This window comes from Phyllostomus hastatus, unplaced genomic scaffold (genome assembly GCF_019186645.2).
Source record: "Phyllostomus hastatus isolate PE091 unplaced genomic scaffold, TTU_PhHast_1.1 phas_scaffold_317, whole genome shotgun sequence".
NCBI classification, from domain to species: Eukaryota; Metazoa; Chordata; class Mammalia; order Chiroptera; family Phyllostomidae; genus Phyllostomus; species Phyllostomus hastatus.
Genome location: NW_025334023.1, coordinates 18,559,882 through 18,583,715, shown reverse-complemented (window position 1 = coordinate 18,583,715; position 23,834 = coordinate 18,559,882). Strand labels below are relative to the sequence as shown.

At 39.8% G+C, this 23,834-nt stretch overlaps 1 protein-coding gene across 1 annotated transcript in view; it reads right to left on the bottom strand.

The window, feature by feature from the left end:
* Positions 1–23,834, bottom strand: part of FAT3 (FAT atypical cadherin 3) — a 637,939-nt gene that overhangs the window by 497,694 nt on the left and 116,411 nt on the right. The window contains exon 2 of the mRNA XM_045818135.1: positions 6,404–9,712. Coding sequence (XP_045674091.1) covers positions 6,404–9,695 — 3,292 coding nt within the window. The 5' untranslated portion in view covers positions 9,696–9,712. The remainder of the gene's footprint in view (positions 1–6,403; positions 9,713–23,834) is intronic.

The following is a 23,834-nucleotide window of genomic DNA, read 5'->3' as shown; positions in this document are numbered from 1 at the left end:
ATTTTGCTTGCTTGTTTGTTTGTTTTGTTAATTATGTTCCACTTATAGGTGAGATCATATGGTATTTGTCTTTCACTGCCTGGCTTACTTCACTTAGCATAATGTTCTCCAATTCCACCCATGCTGTTGCAAAGGGTAGGAGCTCCTTCTTTCTTTCTGCTGCATAGTATTCCATCATGTAAATGTACCACAGCTTTTTGATCCACTTATTTACTGATGGGCATTTAGGTTGCTCTCAGCACTTGGCTATTGTAAATTGTGCTGCTATGAACATTGGGGTGCATAGGTTTTTTGATCTGGTGTTTCAGGATTCTTAGGGTGTAATCCCAGCAGTGGAATTGTCAAGTCAAAAGGCAGTTCCATTTTTAGATTTTTGAGAATCTAATATTTTTAATTTTTCCTTTCTTGGTTTTCATTCATTCACTCTTAACTAGCCAATGATTGGACTCAGCACTGGCAGCTAGCAACCAGGTCTTCAGCTGAACTAACCTGATAAAACCTAGTTTTATGTCTTTTTTTTTTTAACCGTTGGCCACCAGTTGAAATGAATCCTTCTCCCTGTAGAAGACGGAAGCACCACAGCACAGCATCACAATGTTTGAAAGCTTGAAAAATCCCAATACCACACCATCCAGCCCAACTCCTTATTTTCCTGTGTGTGGTAGGTCAGGGACTTCAGCAAAGTGTTTTCATTTCATCACAGAGAAGATGTGAAAAGCACAAGCTAGATGGGAAGACAAAGTCCTCTGGTGCATTTTCTTTTCTTGTAAAATGAAAGCACTAAATAATTATTGTCATTCTATTGTTTTTCCGGGTCTCCAATGAAATGTGCTAACACATAGAGAGCCGCAACACAGAGACTGGAATTGGTAAGAACTGTTAGACAACATCAGTTTTAGAAATGTTTTTAAACTTAGAATTTGTTTTAGAATATTTACATAAGAATATTTGCTCAGTCAGGGTCCTGTCAGAAAAACAGATGGCACACTCACACTGGGTAACTGAGAAGTATTTAATAAATAGACTATTTACAAAGGTGTGAGCAGGGTGTCAAAAAAGTTATAATAATAATATAAAAAGATGTGGTGCTCCAGAGTTGACAACAGGAGGGAGTTGTCTCTTCCCATCAACAGAGGGATGTGGCCAGTCACCAGTAACCAGTGTATAGGAAGGGATAAATAACCTGAACTAACTCTCTTTCATCCTCTCTACATTCCCACTTGCAGAACCAACCAATGTCAGGGAACAAAGGAGCCATCTGGCCAAGGTGCTCAGGTATCTGGACACAGACAGGAGGGTGGAAAGTTAATCTGGAGAGATAAATGGGAGAAAGCTAGCACAGATACTAAACACAATTATAAAGTTATAGTTATTGTTGGAATAGTCTGTTCACACACGCAAAAATAGTTTTACAGTGCTTAATGAATATGAGAAACCAACCTATTTTGGGCATCTAGTTGAAACAAAGTGCATATTAGATCTTCTAAGCCTCTGCTGATCCTATCAAAACATTTGCAATAAAGACAGCATTCTATGCTCATATAAATTGGAGAAATGCTGGCTTGTATCTCGACATAAAGAAAGGTAAAAATAAATGCATATGTGCAGTACATGGGAGTTTTTCCTCTTAAAATACCAGAGGTGTAAAAATAAGAAAACCACTGTCCCTACTGCATGGGGTGACTGAATGAGAGCATCTGTATAAAGCATTCTACTTAGTCCAAAGGTGGTGTTAAGTTGTATAAAACATTCACCCAGAACCTGTCACAGAGATGGTACTCAGTCACTTAACCACTGCTGCTATCGCCACAAGTATCATCACCTGCAGCTGCATTCTGACCTCTCAGAGAGACTTAGAAATTTCCCACCATACACCAGTAACTGTATGTGTCACTAGTGCCTTACACATAGGCAGCACCCAATTAATTTTAGACTATAAAGATCATAGTGAGAGTTGTCATATACTATGTCAGTCTGCATTATTATTAGGTAGTTATTCATTTCCCTCCCTCCCTCTGTGAAAGAAGTAGTCTTCCCTTCCCCACATCAATGCTGAGCTTGGCCCATGGGCTGTTCTGGCTCATAGATGGTGGGCCAGTTTTGAGCAGCAGTGCTAAGAAGCACTGCCAGCTTCCAGCAGTCCTCTGGCACTTCTGACCTCCACTTTGACAACATCAAATCCCAGATAGTTTGTGTACTCCTGTGGCCTGCATCCTGCAATGGGAAGACACGTGGAATATACCGCAACTCAATGCACAGCCTGCAACAGTGCTAATTCAACTGTTCCCCCAGAACAGTTGAAGCAAGAAAAAAATGTCTGTTTCAACAAGCCACTAAAATTTTGTGTCTGCTTGTTATGCAGCAATAATACAGAAAAATGTGATTAATATGTATGCTTGATAAGGCTATTATGGCATGCTGGAGTGGAAAGAAGGGGATTAATGTGATATTTGGAGTCCATTTCTAGAGTTCCAATCCCAGCTCTGATAACTTCCGGGTGCATGACCCTAACTGGGCAGGCGTCCTTAAACTCAGCCTTGCTGAGCTATTGTGATAATCAGAAATAGTACCCACAAAGCAGCTAGCATGGTGTCTGGAACAAAACAGATACTTGATAAATGGGAAATATATGTATAATTAGCAATAATGGATGGCAAAAATATCTTCCCAATTATCCATGATTAATGTCCTAAACTAAAAATTGTTTATCCCAATTAAGTATTGCTTTAACCTCAAGTAAATAAAATGGTGAAGCCATTGCTTAAAAAGATCTAGTTGTACCTTGCAAAAGATCTAATAGAAAATAAGAGTTTAAAATAGACAGTGTGCTCTTTCTAAACCATCAAAAACTTGAGTATTGAAGAATCTGAATCCCTGCTGGTCAAAGAGTAAGAATGAATTCTTGGTGAAGGAAACAATGGTTACGTTGCATCTCCCAGACTAGCAATTTATACTGTGATTAGATCCACTGTGTTTGGGCCCCACAGTGAATCCATTGATTGTGAACACTATTAAACATGTATTAAATGCTTGTGCATGGTAAAGAATTGCAAAGATGTGGTTTTGTTCACCGAGTTCCAAAAATCTTAAGTACATAAAACCACTAAATGGATCAACTAATCCCAGCCTATGCAGTTTCACCAAATAGGAGCACACAATTACTGAAGCCCAGAAATAGATTTTTGTTCCATTGGAAAGGCATTCGGAAAACTATCACCACTAATGAATAATAGAACATTTATTTGGATTGTAAAACTGGACTAATAATGAAATTTATCTAAAATATGAGCTCAATTCCCTGCCTTTCAAAAAAAAAACAAGGAAAAAGACTTTATAGAAAAGACAAAATCTCATGGATACTCTCTGAAGAGCCCAAGTAAATTTAAGCTAGTGCTTCAAAACCACATTCAAAAGAGATGCTTGGAGTGCTTAAATGAAGATTTCTGGGCTCCTACCTCAGACCTACTGACTCAGAATCTTTGGGACTTGGCCCTGGGAATCTGCATGGCTAACACACTCTGCAGCTGATTCATGTGCACTCCTAAGTCTGAGAACCACTAAACAACATGAGCTATTAAGTAACCTTTGGCAGATGACTTAAAAGTTTCTTGAAAGACAAAAGTCCAAACAAGTTGAAGCCATTCTATGCCCAAGGGTTGAATGAAGACAACTGAGTCTGAACTTGAGACTCAGTAACAGCTGCAGGGATAAATAGCTCCTCCAGCAGCTCAAGCCATGATTTTTAACACTGGGAAGCCAAGAGCTGGTGGATCATTCTGACTACTCCTATTGGGCATACATTTGCCAAATTTCCTCTTAACCCTAGCCATCTCCCTGGCACAAGTTCAGGCAATCATTCCTCATCAGTTTCTTGGGCTTGGCTGTTAAAATCTGTAAGAGCGGAGAGGGGAGGGAGTAAATGATTAAGAATATTAATATATGAAAAGTCTAAACTTCATTAAAAATATCAATATCAAGTCCAAACTTTTTTTTCTATATTAAAAAATATAGTTTTACTTTCTAGGCAAAGGAAACAAAATGAAAAGTGAAAAAGGACACTGCTACTACAGTTTTAAAAATTAAAAATCCTCTGGGAAAGTAAATCAGAAACACACATAATAAATGCAGAGAGAGAGAGAAAGAGACTGAGCACTGAATTATGACTGAGGAAAGACGTGGGTTCGAGATCCATCTACACCTTCTTGTGGGAATGTGACCTGACACAACTCCATCGCTTCTCTAACTCAGAGGACTGTGTGTTTTCAAGAAAGAGCTTTTCAAGTCATGTAGCAAAGTCAAAATATAAGTGGCATTATTATCATCTGTGACAAAACTTATTTTATGCACTCTAGAATCCAACAGAACAAATGCAGAACAGTGAGTTGTTTTCTCAGCAGAGGTAAAGGGTATCAAATTCTTGGAATCAAGACGTATAAGGGCAGCTTTATCATCAGATGAAACTATACACACATTTTTCTGAAATAACACCCAAAATGAGAATGAAATGGGGAAAATCTAGGTCACTCTCACCAAATTGATCCTGCCCATTCTCCCCTGCATCGAGCTACTACACCAGGATCAAACTTCCTAGTAAAACAATTCCATGTGGTTTAATGCAGTCATCTAGGTAGCAGTGGTTAATGATTCAGCCCAACACCTTTCTGCTGACCTAACTACCCATACCCACCTGAGTCCCAAAGGTAAGCTTCTCTAATTAGAGAACCACACAAACAATGGGGGTCTAAGGAAAAAGGAAGGGTGATTAATGACGTGTGTCATCAGCCAATGAACCCAGGGTTTAAGGACTTCAAAGCTTGTTTAACACTTTATTGCCTTACAGATTTTAGATCAATACCAAATTCACATATCACAGAACATGCAAGGAAGCCTGTACTTGTCTTCAGATGCAGACAGTACCATATACTGTGGTAGTCATAGCTAAGTTTGAAACTAGGCTGCAAGTTATCTACCCTTTCTGAATGTCAGTTCATGAATTCATTATTAGTTCTACTCACAGGGCTATTGGGAGAAATAAATAAGACATAAAATCCTTCATACAGTGTGCTGCCCATTGTAAGTATTTGAAGAAGTCATTATTATTAGTAGTAAAATATTAGCACAGAATAGACAGTCAGTGTAAGTTACTCCCCTGTCTTTTTCATTTTGTACTTCAAAATATATTCCAATCAAATAGCCAGTTACATATAATAAAACAGAGTAAGTGGCTGAATCAGAATCCAAATTTTGGCAGTTACTTTCTCCTTTATTACAGCTGTGAAGACAAATTTTATAATTTGCACTGTCCATAATTAAAGCCCATGTACACAAAAATTATAGTTTAAATCTGTGAGGATACATATTTTGTAACTTCTATCTAATATTGAATACAATTTCTCAAATCCTTTTTCTAGTATTATTGGTGTACAATTAGTATCCCTATAATGGACCTTCCCACTGCCTGTTTTAATGAACACCATGATTACTGCAGAAAAAAACACCCTATGAATGTTGTTGAAGACTGGAAAGTGCTGATATTACCACTTACACAAGAATAAAAACACAGCTCTTGTTGTGAGATGTCTGCAGTCTACAGTAGACTAGAAAAATGCACGGTGCTCATCAAGAAACACGTACGTATATGCACATGTTGTGGCACATGTACACTTAAGGACAAATAATAAGAATAGAAAAAATACATACCTGTTTCTATGATGGAAAGTAAATAAAAAGGTAGGGGAAAATAATAACATTGGGTTTATTTTGTCCATAATTTAAAATATTAAAAAATCAGTTCTCACAAACAAAATCTTTAGATCAATTTTTAAAAATCCACAACATGCCTGCTCTAGTCTATCATAAAAACATTTGTAGAAGCACACCTCCATATGCTAATGGGGCCTGCACAGCGCACACGCCTGGAGTTCCAGGGCCAGATGTGCCACTTAAACATGGAAGACCAAGCAGCTGGTGCAGTACTTCAGCCAAATATTACTGTAAAGGTAAAGGCTGGTATATAGATCCATTTGAAAATCCATTTCACACTTCTAATTTAAAGCCAGTTCAAATGTAATTTACTTTATCAGGACCCTTAATTTAGTGAAAGTCAAAAGTTCAATCAACAGAGGTGAAAATTACTTCATGCTTATCAAAAGATAACCTGGTAATAGGGCTAAACCAGAAATACAAAAAAATAAGGACTCCTACTCCTGAAAATGATGGCTATTATTGTATAAACAGGTGTTACAAACCAACATTCCAGGAAAAAGCTTTTACTGTGTCATCTCTGCACCAAATGCAACCTCACTTGTCATTCTTTTTCATTGTGTGAGAATATCCTTTTACTTTTCCAGTGTTGATTTGTGAGAGGTGAAATGACACTTCTGACACAGAAGATTAAACTTACCGCTCTCATCATCTATATTGAACCTTCCAAGACCACTGCCATCCCTGATGGAGTACTGGATCTCTCCGTCCCTCCCAGAGTCCTCATCATGAGCAGTCACCCGTAGCACACTTGTTCCAATACGAGAATTTTCTTTTACAGATCCAACCACAGCAAAGTCTGGGAAATAGGGGGTATGGAGGTTTTCATTGACATCCACCACTTCCACTTCCACAAAGGAAACAGATGACAGAGAGACTGGCCTCCCTTTGTCTTTAGCCCGAACCGTGAGGTTATAGAACTGCTGCTTTTCGTAGTCCAGCTCTTTGCTCAAGCGAATGGCGCCACTTGCTTTATCTATTTCAAATCTCCCATTATAGTCATTGACCAAAGAATAACGCACTTGACCCCCCAGTCCAAGATCTGGATCATGGGTCTCCAGCCAAGCGATGACAGTGCCAATGGGGAGATCTTCAAGAACCTTCACACTATAGCTGCTGGGAATGAATGCTGGGGAGCAGTCATTGACATCATCCAAAAAGACCTTAAGAGTGACAACTGAAAAGAGCTGCTGGCCACTTTCTGCCTTGTCTCTGGCTTCTATTTTTAATGAGTAGTTTGCTTTAGATTCCCGGTCTAGCTGGTCAGCTACATAAACGATTCCAGTTGAGCTGTTGATGGCAAACTGCTGTGTATCTGTCAAGACTGAATAAGTCACTTCACCATTGGAACCCAAGTCTTTGTCTCGAGCTTCCACTTGAATAATCTCAGTACCAATACTTGAACTTTCAAGAATGTTAACTGTGTAACTGTCTTGAAGAAAAATTGGACTATTGTCATTAGCATCTTCCACATTGATGGTCAGCAACCTCCATGAAGATTTCTGTGGATTGCCTAAGTCATAGATGGTGATATTAAGAAGATAGAGGTCTGTGTGCTCTCGATCCATAGGCATAAGGACTTTAAGTTGCCCAGTTTCCATGTCAATATTAAAGCAACTATCTGTATTGCCATCAGATATTGTAAATAGCACCTTTCCATTGAAGCCAGAGTCGGCATCATAGGCTTTAATCTTCAGGATGTTAGCACCAACTGGCAAATTCTCCTTCACAGCCACATCAGAAGGAAATGACTTGTCAAAATGTGGTCCTTGCCTATTCACTGAATAAAAGTCAAGAAATCCATCTTCCAGATTCAGTTTCCCATTTGCTTTTGCCTTCATGAGTAGTTTCTCTGCCAGCTTTTGTGCCACACGAGTTTCTCTGCAACTGAAACTCTTGGAAGACACCTTCCCATGCAGGACTGAAATGTTAACAGACATGGGATCTGCAAAATTTTCTCCATCCGTTGCTGTAATCCAGAGGGCAAACTGACCATTTTTAATGCCAGAATTCATCAGTGACTTTTTAAGCTGTAAAACCCCAGAGTCTGGGTTTAAGTAAAAGAAACCAAGTTCATTTCCAGAGATGATTTTGTACTTTACAAGTTCAAGTTCATCAATATCGATTGCTGAGACAGCTGTGATATGACCCCCAACTGGAAAGTCATATGAAATAACTCCCTGGCAAGCCACTTTTTCAAAGAGAGGGGTGTTGTCATTGACATTTCCTATTCGAATAGTCACATTTACCTCACTTTCATGGCGGTATGGGGAACCCCAGTCAGAGGCTCTGACAATGAACCTATAAATTTCTGGACAGGATTCAAAATCCAGTTCTTCAGTTGTGCTAATGACACCTGTAAACTGGTTAACAGTAAATGGCAACAAATTCAGGCTGGCAATACTGTAGGTGATGTACCCATTCTCTCCTTTATCCTTATCAGAAGCTGAAACTGTCAGAATGCTTGTTCCCACTGGAACACTTTCATTCACAAAAGCATCATACACTGGCTGCTGAAATTCTGGGGTGTGGTCATTTGCATCTTCTATGCCAATGGTGACTTGTGCTTCTAAATCTCCTTCCTTGTTTGTCACCACCAATTTATAAACCTCCTTCTTGACAGTATTCAGTGACTGTGCAGTGACAATCAGACCTGACCGAGGATTAATTTTGAAGTACTGTGCATCTTTACCAGGAGATAATTTATATTCCACATCCAGTGGTTCGGGACTTAATTTTACTATAGCAACCACAACACCAGGAGGGGAAAATTCACTAATGCTCACGTCGTACATTTCTTTTTCAAATCTAACTGGGACAGTGTCTCTTTGGGGGTTGGCAATATGGACTACCTTTATGGCAGAAAATTTCTGAGGTGACCCCTTGTCTTTTGCTTGAAGAGTGAGATTACAGCCGTACGGAAAGCTCTCCCAGTCAACCTGCTTTCTCTCCTTAATCTTATATTCATTTATCCACTTTCCTTCCTTAGCCAGGAAGAACTGATCTAAAGGATCCCCAGCCACAATGGAAACAGACTCGATCTCTCCATTGGCCCCCTCATCGAGGTCATCCACAGTCACCATTGCATATGTGGGCTCTCTGTCCAGTGAGAAAGGAACATGAGTGACTACATGGATAGTTGGGGCGTGCTCATTGATTCGTTCAATGTGAACATAAAGCTTGGCAGTACTGCTCACTCCGTTGTTTCCATAGAGTTTCATCCCTCGGTCCACAGCCAAAATTTCCAGGTCATACCTGTTCTTTTCATCATAATTTAATCGCCCGCTTAAAGAAATGACACCACTCGTGGGGTGAACGGAAAAAAGATCAACTTTGTTTTTAAAGTAGTAATAGAATTCTCCATTGGAACCAATATCTGCATCTGTTGCTGTCACCTGGGCGACACTAGTCCTTAAAGGTGTGCTTTCTGCTATTGTAACCGAGTATGTTGTGGGTGAGAATAAGGGTCTCAGATCATTCATATCCAAAACCTGGATATTCACTTTGGTCCATGCTTCCAAATCCTCTCCTCGGACAGAACCTTTTATTATCAATAAATAACTGTCCTGAATTTCCCTATTCAATATGGCAGAATTGCCACCTTTAGTTCTTATTCTGAGAAAACAGAAATCCGCAATAATGACTTCCTCTGCTTTGAAAAAGCCTTCCTCATCTCCAGATACTATTCTGTATTTGATATCCCAGGACAGATCAATTAAGGTGATGCCCATTCTACTCTGACTGTTGACATATGTCCGTGCTGCTGAGTTCTCATACACTGTCGCGTTATAAATGGAATGTGTGAAGTGGAAGCCCAGGGGCCCAGTCCCCGGCAGTCCCTGGGAGACAGTAGCCAAGAGCTTGAGAAGCAGGAGGACGAGGCAAGACGGAGGAGGCCGTGTACCCACACAGTACCCCATAGTTATATCCATCACATCATACTTCCATCCTGGAGGGCGGAAAAGAGAAAGAGAAAAGATAAATTAACCAGAAGAAATTGGGAGAAGGAATAGGAAGTATCTGTTATGAAACATTTCTGTTAACTTTTTTTATTATAATTTGTTTTACTAAAACATGAAAACCACTGCAAGATGACAAGGAGTTCAACTTGTTTAACTTCAACTTGTTTGATTATTTTTAAGGGACACTTTTACACTATTGATGCACATAACCATTGGTAAAAGACTTCTTGCATTCTGAATGTCAGTTTAGAAATATGTACTGGAAGCCTTAAAATGTGTGTTTACCTTTGACTTAGAATTATTTCTAGGCAACTATCCTGTGGAAATAATTGTAAAAGTATATACTTATAGCTCAGTTTAAAATACAAAAAAAACCCCTGAAAAGATACTAATGACTCATCAATGGAGAATCAAACAATTTTTGATACATTCATAAAGTAAAATACTATGCAGCCACTAAAAAGAATCACTTAAAAAGATATACATTTTCAGATGATAAGATATAATGCTAAGTGAAAAGGATCATAAAACAGTTTATGTGGTGTGATGCTATTATAATTTAAACATCTAATGTAGAACTAATTCTTAAATTAAAAGGATTAACTGTGTAGTGAGATTTGGAAGCTTATGTTCATTTTCTAATTTCTTCAATTAACAGTATTCATTAATGAGTAAATAATTAATTTACAATTATCATCTTTTAAAGAAATGCATCCAAGATATACCATCGTTTGTTATGCTGACTTTTAAATTGATCAAGATTTATGCATAATCCATCACAATGAAAATGAACAAAGCATCACATAACAAACAAAGCAGAAAGGACCCTCCTTAAGCAGTTGCACCATCTAAGTAATATCCATGAGTGAACTGTGCTACTCAAAATAAGAAAAGTAAGGAGGATTTTGTGCAAAAAAACCCCAACAAATTAAAGAATTACAAGAAAATTTTCCTTAAGGGTAATTTAAGGAATTACTTTCAATTATTTTATCCATCTATTGAATTTCCACAACCACCACAGTTCTATATAAATTCAAAGATAAAAATATTTTCCTATTTTGAGATGCCAAGTATTTAAAATAGAAGTTGGGGGATAGGGGCTATTTAACAAGGACGAGCTAAGTCTATTTATACCTTGATGGCTCAGAATTTTAGAGACCCCCAGTTTATGAGTTCTTCCACTAAGGTGTCCTCTACAGGACCTCACACTCCCTTTCTTCTGTATGAAGAATATGGAGAAAATTAGAAATGGGAAGCGAATCCTTTTGCACACTGTGAGCTAGGCATTGTGTCAAGCATTTTCCCACTTTGTTACATTTAATCCTTGTAACAACCCTAATTGGTAGGTACTATCTTACCAAACTACATGTTAGAAGACTGAAAGACAAATTAACCTGTTTGGTTGGAACACTATCCCACTCAACAGATGCCTCCCCGCTGGTGAGCGGCAGAGAGGGAGCTCCCACTCTGGTCTTTCTTATTGTAAAAGCCATGTTTTTTTTTTCACCATGCTTTTTTTCATCACACAGCCTTTCACTTTAAATTATTTGTAACAAGAATGAAATAATGAAAGCCCCCTAGAAACATATATATGTCATAACTTAATTATACTAAACTAGTCAACATTCATCATTGATGGAAAAGCATAAAGCCCACCCAGCTTCTCTATTAATTTACCTCCTTTCTGGTTTTAAACTAGTTCCAATTACTGGCTGTACACTGAAGAACACCCTACTGAATTTAATCTTTCTAAAATATTATAAATTACTTTGTAGTTTGCAGCCATCTTCCCTTATCCAAAGAAGATACTTTTCAAGATCTCCCAGTGAATGCCTGAAACTACAGGTAGTACTGAACCCTATACACACAATGGTTTTTCCTATATACATACATACCTTCTCAGTTAAAGGAAACACTTTATGGCTTCTCTTTGGCATATCCTATTTGCCAGCATCACTACTCTTACACTTGCTTTGGGGCCATTATTAAGCAAATTAAGGGCTACTTGAACACTGAGATACCATGAGAGTCTATCTGTCAATCAAGATGGCAGTTACAACCAGACCAATGGTCGGGAGCAAACACAGCACAGATGCTCTGGACACAGAGGTGATTCACGTCCAGAGCAGGATGGCAAGAGGTTTCATGAAGCCCCTCGAAACAGTGCCCAATTTAAAAGTTATGAATCGTTTATTTCTGGAATTTTCTATTTAATATTTTCAAACTGAGGTTGTCTCTGGGTAACTAACACCTTGGAAAGTAAAACCATGGATAACAGAGGAACCACCACATAAAATGCTTTCATATCCAGAGTTGGCAAGGCACATGCCATCATACTAGTTCTGTAGACGAGCCCATCAAATCTTATTTTCCTAGTAGCTGAGGTTGAACTAGAACTAGGCTCTCTCCACATCAAACAAGGGGTGTCTATTTTTCTGCCCCAATCTATACTTCAGGAGACTCAAATAAAACACAATTCTAGGCATGCATTTCCCTGATTCTAACTGGGGATAAAAATATGTCTGGCTCTTCTCATCTGTGTTAATATTTAGGAAAAACTGAGCAGGCAGGTAGAGAGAGCATAGTTTAATATAGGAACTTCATAAGCAGAATAGATATTAAAAGTGAAAAGCAGAAAGATGGAATAGCTTTTTATAAAAGAAATTCATTTCATATGTAATTCCTCTGCTGTCCATCCTTAGGAAATGCCTCAGGTGCTAAGTATGTGAAGGAGTAGCTTGGATGTAGTAGGTTCAAATATCCTACCCAGCAGAATGGGGCCAGTGCAATGGGAGGTGCCTCTTATGGAACACGCACCTGAAATAGGGGTCTCTCTGTAGGGATCACGGACATAAACCAGCAGAGACTTTAATAATATCCTTCTGCATCAATAGACTCTTTTATTTCATCATCTTAGAATGCTCCAGAATAGGGAGGTATTTTTAGGCTCACTATGAACATAGTGGAATGAGACATGGCTCTCATAAGGGAATGACTGAAGGCCATGAATACTCTCTCAAGGGAGAAAACGAGGATCACTCCCAGCATCTCCAGGGAAATACAAATTCAGTTTCTGCCTCATTTCCCACTCACTATTCTACACCAAGGGCATTTGCTGACACTTTGCTCAAAGAGTCTGGAATTCGTGGTCATTGTGAAGAAGTCCCCAGTGGTAAATTCAGTTCAACTGAACTTTTTTTTTTAGTGTGTCCAGCCTCCCCACCATCACCATCCTACACCCAGACTAAAATAAACCTGATGGAGGGAGCAGCATCTCCTTTACAGCTCATCCTATTGCCAGCTCCTAGGACAGCATGTGCCACAGAGAAGGCACACAGTAACCAGAGGCCCAGAAGCTTTTACTATATTCACTTCCCAAATCCCCAAAACAAGCACATCTTACTTCTTCAGAAAACAGAATCAGGAAATTAAACAGACTCAAAAGAACCTTAAAAGGCCAGCTGGTCTGTGGTCTCCTGAGTTTACAGGTGAAGAAACAGAGGCCCATAAAGATGAAGTGATTTCCCTAATACCAAGTCTCAGGTATCCTAGGTTCAGAGCTGGTACCAAATGGAAACGTGTGTTGCTAGAATTATTTTTCTCTGAGTTATGTAACAATTTGAGGGCTGTGGTTTATCACCATTTTGCAGCGACTGTCATTTTCTGACATCTTATTACTCTCCCTGGTGCTACTCCCCGCCTCTAAGTAGTTAACTGTTTATAAGTAAACACTGAAGTACCCAAAGGGGACAGTTACTTTTACAACCCTTCTGGTGAATCCTTCAAAGCACAGAATGCTGTCATAATATGCAAAAACATTCTTCAATTTAACTGCTCCAAAATTGGTACTTTGCATACTAAGTTTTTCTTTCAGCAAGATACACTGCTGGAATTTTTTCATATGAAGCAAAATTAGTGGTCTTAAATGCAAATAAAAACAATTTCAAACCAAACTGACATGGAACGGTACTACTGTGTGCTAAAAATGAAAAAACAAAACCAAATAACTGAGCAGGACTAAGCTTGTTGGCCTCAGTTTTTGAAACCAAAACATCTCATGAGGTTTTTGTATCTTTATTTTTAAAGGGAGGGAGGGAGGGAGGGAGGGAGGGAGGGAGGGAGGGAGGGAGGGAGGGAGGAAGGAAACTTATCTGGCACAAATTAATTTAAAAGCTTTATGTGTTTCTTTTATTGAAATACTAGAATAAAGATTTTTTCACTTCCTTGCTTTAGAATGCCAAGATGACTATTCAGATGTCTTTTTTGGTGGTGGGGGATGGTGAACAGGACGGCTTTTTCCACATTGAAGCCAAGCTGTATGTCAGGCCAACCTGATGATTATGGTGTTTTAGATGTTCTGCACATTGATTTATTCTACTGCTTCTGGATTATTTTAAAGAAAGCACTTAGTTCCCAACCTCAGAGCCTATTTGCTATGACTTAGTAACATAATCAATAATTTTTGATATGATCTCCAAAGAGATCTTCAAGCCATCAATCAATCTCAGAGACAGTTAATTTTCAGAGGCAGTCCAAAGTGCCTCCCCATCCTGCCCAACCCACTTAGAGAGGATCTCAGTGTGGGACCCAGAAAGGCAAGCAGATCCTCCTTCTCAGGGATGAATAAATACCAGGGACCTCAGGGCAGGGAAGAGCTCTCACAAAGGCCACCCCTCTGGGACTGCCCTGACTCAGCAGGTGCCTCTGCTTGCCTCCATAACCTGTGAAGCTGTTTTCTGCCATCATTAAACCAGCCTCCTTAAATAGTTGAGACTTCTGAACAGTAAAAATAGCATCTTAGGAAAACATTCTATTTTTCACTCTATCTCTTCTTATATAATTTGAAAGCATTCTGTGAGCTAGACAGACATGGTACTGGGGAAACGTGCTGATAGACTGTACAATAAAGAACAAAGTTGACATATGAAGGCCTTGGTTTTACAGACATCCTTAATGATAGAGCCGTAAATGGAAGCCAGCTACCACGCAGTTGAGTCTTACACCTACAGGAAAGCTGTGTGTGCGCAGTGGGTCCAGAACACACACTTTGGTGTTTGACGGGCTGGGTTTGAATCCCAGCTCTGACATTTATTTGTTGTGTAACCTTGGACAAGTTATTTAACCTCTCTATGTCTCAGCTTCTTCTTCTATCGAATGGGGAAAATAGTTTCTACCAACCAGGATTTTACTTAATAAATATGCAGCACTTAAAACACTTTGTGGTATGTGGTATGTGTACAATTGCTAGCTATTAATATAAATTAAAAAAGACAAAATTTGTGAATCACAAGATAGGAAAGGGAATTCACAACATACTCTGGCATTTTCTTTTCCAATAGGAAAAGCCACATCAAAGGTAAAGGAAAGGATGTCTTTTCTTTACTAAAAACAAAATATTACTATATTATATTCAAAAGTCAGAGAAAACTGACTTGAATGCAGGCTTTGCCTCTTACTGGTTGGGTGACCTTGGGGTAACACTTTTCAGGCATTTTAAGTCTAAGTTTCTTAATCTTTAAAATAGGGATTATAGCCCTGGCTGGTGTGTCTCAGTGGACTGAGCACTGGACTGCGAAGCAAGGGGTTGTCCACTCAATTCCCAGTCAGGACACATGCCTGGGTTGCAGGCCAGGTCCCCAGTAAGGGGCACACAAGAGGCAACCACACATTGATGTTTCCCTCCTTCTCTTTCTCTCTCCCTTCCCCTCTCTCTAAAAATAAATAAATAAAATCTTAAAAAAAAGAAAACAAAATAGGGATTATAACAGTTCCTACTGCCATGTAACAGGCTTAGAACCATGTCTGGCACACAGTACATGTTTCATAAATATGAATTGGTATTTAATTATTAAGGTGTTCAGAAGAAGGGATACAAAATGGAAAGCAAGTAAAAACTGGGTACAGAATAAAGGTTCCAGAGCAAGATGATCCACAGGGTAGCCTACCCTTAATATAAAAGCCACTCTTGCATGGGTCAGGGTCAGTGCCAGAGAGGCAACTACACATTGGTGACATGGGCCAAGGACTACTGCTATAGCCCTGCAATTTATCCCAACTCCCACATGCACACATTCAAACTCAGGAAACTGTAGTTGCATTAGGGAGCTACTCCTCAGATCTGGCATTTAATTCCAGAGGAGTTACTAGCAGGGTTTCCCTGTGCGATGATGAGTCCCAGAACAGCCAGATACTGCTAAGCCCTATCTTCCAGAGCAGCTTATTCTGATACTGCTCAAATTACCGCCCTCATGACACTACTTTATGTTCAGAGTTCTTGCTCCTGAAATCAGTTACACGCTGTCTGTATGACACACTGGGGAATAAAGTTTTACTCTCTGGCTGATGCTAATGGCTGCTTGAAAAGAAGAAAAAATGTTTACTATGCCATTTTTCTTAATACAAACCATTGTAGCTAGAGTGTGTACAGGATAATATACTAGGCATTTGGGTCACAAATAATTCATGTCATGCTGTTACTCAGCTTATATCATGATATACTGTACCAGAGCCACATAAACTAATTGAGCCTTACAGTCAAAAGGATCATAAAATTGTCTAGTCCAACACTCTAGTTTTAAAGTTGAGGGAACAGATTGAGAGAGGTTAAGTGATTTGGAGAAGGTCACATAACTTGCTGGTTAAAAAAAAACAACAACTAAAATTGGCCCTCAGATCTCTGCTGTGATTTCGACTTATATTACTATTGTCTGCTTTAAAAATATAGGTCTACTGCTCATGCATACAAGTTTTACTCCTCTTCTAAGATTTAAAATGATACCCTATTCCCCATCCAAGTGTGAGCTCTGTTTCTACAGCCGTGATTCTCAGACTTTACGGAGAATCAGAGTCCTGGAGGGCTTGTCAAAGCTCACACTGCTGGGCTGCAGCCCAGTTTCTGGATCTGGTGCTCGGGGACAGGGTCAAGAATTTACCGTGCCAACAAGCACCCAGCAGAGGCTGGTCCTGGAATGGCCACACTCTGAGAATCACCGCTCTAAAGTCTGTTTTCCATATGTACCTTCCTGATAGCACTTTCTTTCTTATATTAAAGTTAATCACGTGTGCTTTTAAATTACATATTGGGTGGTAAGCTCCCTCCTTTCTTCTTCTAACGGTATTCGTGAAAGACAAAAGCTCAATTCATTTTTATTAAGTGAGACTTGTCTAATCAGTATACACCTTCCACAACCTGCTCTAGGAAGGAGATGAAAATGAGCATCAGACAAATCAGGAATTATAATCACAAAACTCAAGAGACCTTGAGGAAACTGACAGTCTACTGTTTCCCATAGCACATGACTTCCTATTTCCATGACACATTATTTTATGAGCTGTGAATAGGTATACAACTAAAAAACATAACATTTTAGGAAACGCTGGTTAAACAAAGGTAAACAGATTATATAATTTACAACTTCTCGGAGACTTTGGTATGCTTCAAAATAAACTCTCCCCATTTCCCATCCTAGTCATCTCTAATAATTAACCCTAATTTGTTATCTGCTTGTAAAAACACAGTCTATATTGTCAATTTCTGGTCGTAGCAATAATGTTTTCTGGTGCATAGTCAAGACTATGAAACTTGTTTCATGTACAAATATACTATGTAAATTGTGATTCTGAGGGATTAATATGTACAATTTCTAAAATCCGTTTGATCATAAATCTCTCCCCCACCTCCGACAGCATACACAGCCACTTGCAGAAAAAGAAAGCGTATTTTGTGGAATACAGTTGGGGAAACATTGACTGAGTCCAAGCTAGACACTGTGCCTCAGGCAGTTCAAACAGTTGCCTGGAAAGCTTTCGATGTGGGGTGTAATCCAAGGATTCTTGACACTAGTTCATTATTCTTCCTCCCACACCATATTACAGGGTATAAATTCTCATTTCAATTGAACTGTTATTCCTGAAGAAACTGCTTCAATACTTGTCATATAAACACATCTCCATGCTCCAAATGAGGAATGAGACAACTGTTCCATAGTTTGTTGTGATATTTTATTCTCTCGTTTAAAAAAAAAGGAAGTAAAGAATGTTCACAGTTCTATGAGCTACAAAAACTGGCAGGAGAGGAAGAGTCGTATTAATGTTGAATAATCACCCATATATTTTCATAGTTCTTTATCTTAGTCAATGAGCAACATCAGGTGGCCAAATTAATAACACCCTGAGATGCAAAACTTACAGCCAAGTTCCTATTTCACTCTGCTCTGGAAAATTCAGCTTATCTTCTTGAGCCACAAGTCTAAGCAGGGCTTTATAAGCAAAAAGAGCATTTCACTTACAAAGATGTGATATTACCTTCTGTCATTCTGAACAAGGAAAAAAAATCCTGAACCAAAGCCTCCAGTTGGTTCTGCTAACCAGCCAAGGAGGCTGTTACCCAAACCCAATCTTTTTCATGGTAATAACACTGTAAATTCTAACTTTTTTTCAGTGGTGCAAATCTTTCTGTTGTTTAAAAGTGGACTCTCAGGAGAAAATTCAGTCAGCATGAAGCAAGTGTAATTCAAGTTGGTCCTGAGAAAACCGGGAGACTCAGCCACACAGTGGCAGTGCTATGAATATCCTCCTTTATTTTCTCCCCAGGTGCTGGAAATATTTCCATACAACACTGGTTAATGTCAAGTATCATTTCATCAGTAAATACTTCAAATTCAGGGGTAATTCAACCAGGGGCTATCAGAAGGAAAGATTAGCATGTTGTTCAAGCTTTTTAAAAATCACTTCTCCCTCTGGAGAAAGAAATTCATCATGGGCTAAGAAAAAGAAGTTATGGGGAGGATATAATTTGCTCTCATGCTTGGTCATCTGAGAAAATGTTCTGAAGAAATGCATGGTTTCTGTTTTTCTCTGGTGGGCCTCACTGACAGAAACCAAAGGGTGCATAGATTAGCTTCCACTAACGGCTCAGGATGTAAAAAACAAATTTGTAATAAAAACCCTTTCCAAGTAACAGCATTTCCTGCGACATAACTGCCTGAAAGAGATAATAAAAAGAACCCAAATAGTTTCAAATAGAGCAACTGTCTTTAATAGAGTTCATTCCAATAGTAAAGGGGCACAGTCCAGCTGAAGGGGAAAATGATCTCAGCTTTCTGCTTTCTGCGTTCTGACACAATCCATATTTACTACTGTGTTAAGGTCCTATGCTCTGTCTTATTTTCAAAAGTTAACATCCTTTTAGCCATTCCAATCGCCATTCTCCTTTATAAAGAGTTTCCTTCAAGAAAAGAGTGTTCTGCAGAGTGAAATAAGGAATCACGAAAGCAAAACAGGGGGCTTCCCTCAGTACACCCCTTTTCTGCTCTGATTGGCAGTGGTACTATTAGGGCAACAGGAAAGTGGGGGCACCCATGGGAGGGCTTGGGGGTACACAGAGCTCCAGGACCTAAATGAGATAAAGAACATCAGATTTCCCTTTTCTGAATGAGCTGAATCACCAAAGAAAATTGTGATAAGTGATGAAACATCCTAAATATCATCGAAGACTTCTGGGAGGAGAGAATTCAATTTCAAATTCATCCAAGGGTACTACTGGGACCAGGTCTGACTCTGACTAAAGCAGACCATGGGCTGCAGAGGGCAGTTCTGGAATCACCTGTCTGTTTGATTGAATGTTACCCAGAACATAAGACAGCAGTACTGAGCTTGCACATGTTATGCATGCAGCCTGCAGTTGCTAAATAAATCTAATGAGAAAGGAAATAATGCTACCTGATCGCCTCATGAAGCCTGGGGAATAGGCAAATGAGGATGGGGAAAACAAAAACTTGTGCAAGAAATAAAGAAACAATAGTCAGGAAGTTGGTGAGACTCTAAAGAAGAAGAGATGACAACTTAACATATGAAAAATTAATGTACTGTGGAGAGAGGTTAAAACTATACTACAGGAGGAGACAAAGATTATTTGGGAATAGGCAATGATAAAAGTTGCCCAGATTTAAAACAGCTTGTCCACAGGTCAGGAAATGCAGTCTAGAAGTTTGCTGACAATCCAGAAAACTTGTCAGTCATGCCTCCTCTCATTGTTATCACTGACAACCGTGTCTTAGCAAACACGGCTAAGTGCAAATCTGGTTGCTCCAGCTCTCCCATATTCCCCATTAAGGCTATTTATTATTGACTGACAACTTTATGCCGACTTCACCTGGATTAGTGTTTGAAACCAAGGTTCGATTCCCATACAGTCTTCCTAAGAACAGGTCACGGAGCACATGTGAGCATCAGCTACCTGCCATCTCAACTAAAGAGCTCAAGGCTACAAAAACCATGCCTCAGTGGAGGGTCCTCATGTTCACTAAAGACAACATATTTTCTTAGAGGGGTAAGAGATTTTTAAACACTTCTATAGATATAAGTTGAGGGAATTGTCAAAAACCTACTAAGCACACACTAGCAGTTTTCAGCATAAACAACCTTAGCCTAACTTACCTGGGTCCAGGACAGGACTACTACCCGAAAGCAGCCAGGAATGGACTAGGAGAGAGAACCCTCAGAGCCTCACAGATGACCTGACAAGAACTGTGCCCCCAAGAGGTGCTGCCATGAAGTGGAAGCAAAAGGTCAAGGGCTGGTCCTCTCTTTGAGAGTAACTATCAAGCACATCTGGACAAGGCTGATCACCTGCACTCACTCTAAGAGATGAATGCATGTCTGTGAATCCTACTGTATACTGCAATTTTGAAAGAATTAGGACCTAGGGTTAATAAAGTGGCTCCCTGGAACCCTTTCTCAGCCCCTTTCCTGGGCCCTTGGCTGGCATTGTTTTGAAACGGAAAGCCAGAAGTGAAAAATCAGCCATATGTAGTGGGTTCAGAGAGAAAATGAATGTGTAAGAACTCAATGGGTACAAACCCAGGGCTTTGGAGACCAAACAAATCATACTCACACAAGTCTGTTGAAAAGAAATGAGGGTAGCACTAAGCGCCAAGTCTTGGCCATCTGTGTAAGAGAAGACGGTACCTGCGGCCTCAAACCCCCAATTAGTGTGACACATCATTCTTGCCTCCTCTGCAGCATTCCTGCTACAACCAGCCCATCACATACTTAAAACATGAGCAAATCCTACCCCTGCTGAAACGCTTCAATACCTTCCCTATGCTTTCAGGAGAATAAAGCCCCAAATTGCCAACATGTTTGAAACGTGTCTGCCAAATTTGGCCCTGACTTTTCTGGACTCATCTCCAACCACTGTGAGTTCCAGCCACAGAGGCTGTGGGGTTTTTCGTTGCTGTTGTTGGTTTTGCTTGTTTGTTTGTTTGTTTGTTTGTTTGTTTGTGGTTCTTGGCAGATCACCTCCTGCCTCAGGTGCTTTGCACATGCTACTGCCCCTGAGTTCAACTCTCTTCTCATTCCTGATTCCCCATCACAGAAACACAGCCACCTCTGCTTCTGCCTTCCTCAGAGAACACATCTCAGATCCCCAGGACTACCTGCAGCCCCTTGTTATGTGTCCCCAGGGCACCCAGAACATTTCCTTCATAACATTTATTACTGTTTTAATTACATTTTGATAAGACTCTTTGATTAGTGTATTACATCAACTTGACTGTGGATTATATGAAGGTACTGTCTCTTACCGTCACCATTGTTGCCCACACCCAACGTAGTGCTTAGCACAAAAGAGGTGTGCAATAAACACTTGCTGTCAGGTATAATGTAAATGCTTCCAAACCCCAAGAAAATACAGGATTAGAGCAGTGGTTCTCGAGTAGGGACTCTTGTCCCCAGAGGACATTTGGCAGTGTCTGCAGACATTGTTCTCTGTCACAATGAGGAGAGAAGTGCTACTGGCACCTAGTGGGTACAGGCCAGGGATGCTGCTAAGTGTTCTCCAAGGCACAGGACAGCCTCCCAAACAAAGCATTACTAGTCTAATATGTCAATAATGTCAAGGCCACAGCTGGACTAGAGGAACTACGACAATGACATTGAGAAGGTGAGAGCCAGACAATTCCCAAAAAGAATGGGCACTGGAGACACTGTATAGAACTCTTCCAGTGCCACTGAGGTGTTCCCAGGATAACGTCCCTGGGAGATCAACTCTGCAAACCTGGTGCTAAGAAGTGGACTCCCCTCTTCTGGGGCTGGGATGACTTCTGCCCTCAAAGTATAAACCTGGCTGGGTGCTGTGCTCCCTGCCCTCAACACAGAATGAAAGCCTGTCTCCTCTCAGTGGCAGAACCCTTTGGTGTGTCTTTTCCAGCAAGTATTCACATATGGCAAGGCCATCAGTCACCCTGACACCGTCTTTGCTCCCAAGGACCAATGTGCTCCAGCTTTCCACCAACCTGACTTGGATCTTCCTCTTTATAGAAGCATTTATTCTGTCAGCAAAATCAAGGCCCTGAAAGATGGATCTTTCGAAGTCAATACAGGGCCACCTCTCTGGAAGTTTACATAATTCTCCCTGCATGACTACTAAGATCACAACCTCCCAAGCATTTGAGTGACCTTGCCTTTCCACGGTTTTGGGCAAGCACTTAACCCCACAGCATGGCATACAAAACAGGACTACCAAGCCCTGCCCTGGCCTGAGAGACCAAGCACAGCTCCCACTATTCTACCTCAAGCTACAAGAACCTAAACAGATTTTTAAATGCTCTTTAATAGCAACAGCTGCTGGAAAGTAAATGGGTTGCGACTCTGACAAGTCTCAGTCCAAGTAACTCATTCCATGTAGTCACACTGAGTTTTCTTCTAGTCCACCCCTGAGTGCATGCAGTTAAAAACCAAGTGCTCTACACTTTGTCACTAATTATGTACTACAAATAAATAGTTTACACAAGCATATGTAAACTGCTAAGGGGGAGAGCAGCAATCCTGGGCACCACAGCAGATGTTTAGGGACAGCTGTACAGGGAAGCTGACAAGAATCCAGATGAAATTTATTTTAAAGTCCCATTGGAGTGAAAGAACGTTTATTTAACCTTTACCAAACCATCCACATAGGTGGTGCAGATCTGAATTTCCCTTTAGAACAGATTTCTTTTGTTGTGTTTAACACAACTCTCCCACTTTCTCTCTCTCTAATAACTAAAGAAAGAAGCCCTGGTGATTTGACCATTATGAGCAAATGTCATTAAGCCATTATAAATGTAAGCCCAGAAGCTTGTTTGTCCATGTTTGTGTCTTATCAGTAAATGCTAACAGACAAGAGTAAATATTATTAATAAAGGATTAACAACAGCAAAGTCTGTAAACCAAGCAGCTCATGTTCTAAGCTTCATGAATCCACTAGATTACACTATTGTTTTCAAGAACTTTTATCTTCCACATCAAAAAGAGACATGTTAGTTCTCAGACTCATGGGGGCAACATAGCGTCCTTCCATTACTTATGTGTTTTTAGGAGAACAAAAAAGTGGTCTGATTAGTGAAAAGTTACTTAGGTTATACATCCTTAACCAGAACTTGGGCAGCAGCTACTTTTGCCCCACATATAGTCTTCAAAATCAAATACTAGTTATTCAATAAATATTAGTTAAACTGAGGAATATGAATAATAGCTAACACAGAACAAGGGCTGACCACAGTGCGGGACCCTGTGCATTGCTATGCTATCTAAGATAACTTGAAGGCCGGCATTTCCACAGTTAGGGAGGTTAAGGGGAAGAAATTTCTGCAGTAGTTGAGTTCAGCATCTTTGCCTGGGGATGAAACATTGGTGCCAGGAATCCTGGACTCACCCCACGAGCTCGCTGATGGCAGGGCCAGATGAGGACTGAAGCCACGGAGCAAAATCAAACAGTTATAGTGCTATCATATTTTACAATAATATTCTAGAAGTACAGAAAGAATGCTTATTTACCAAACTCTCTTGGAATCTCAGGTGAAAGTCACAGACTTTATGACCCCACCTCTCCCATACTTGAATTTAACATGTCATAAGAAACAGTCAGAAACATTATTTGGTAGATTAAGATTATTTGGGTTTGCAATCTGGTTATTTGATTTTTTTTAAAAAAATCAGTTATGTTCTAGAGTATCATCATGCTGATCTTTCTACCAAGTAAAAGGAAACAGATGAATAAATTATTCATATAGTTTTGCCCTTCACAATTCATATACAGATTACATAGAATATATACCCAGATGATTACTT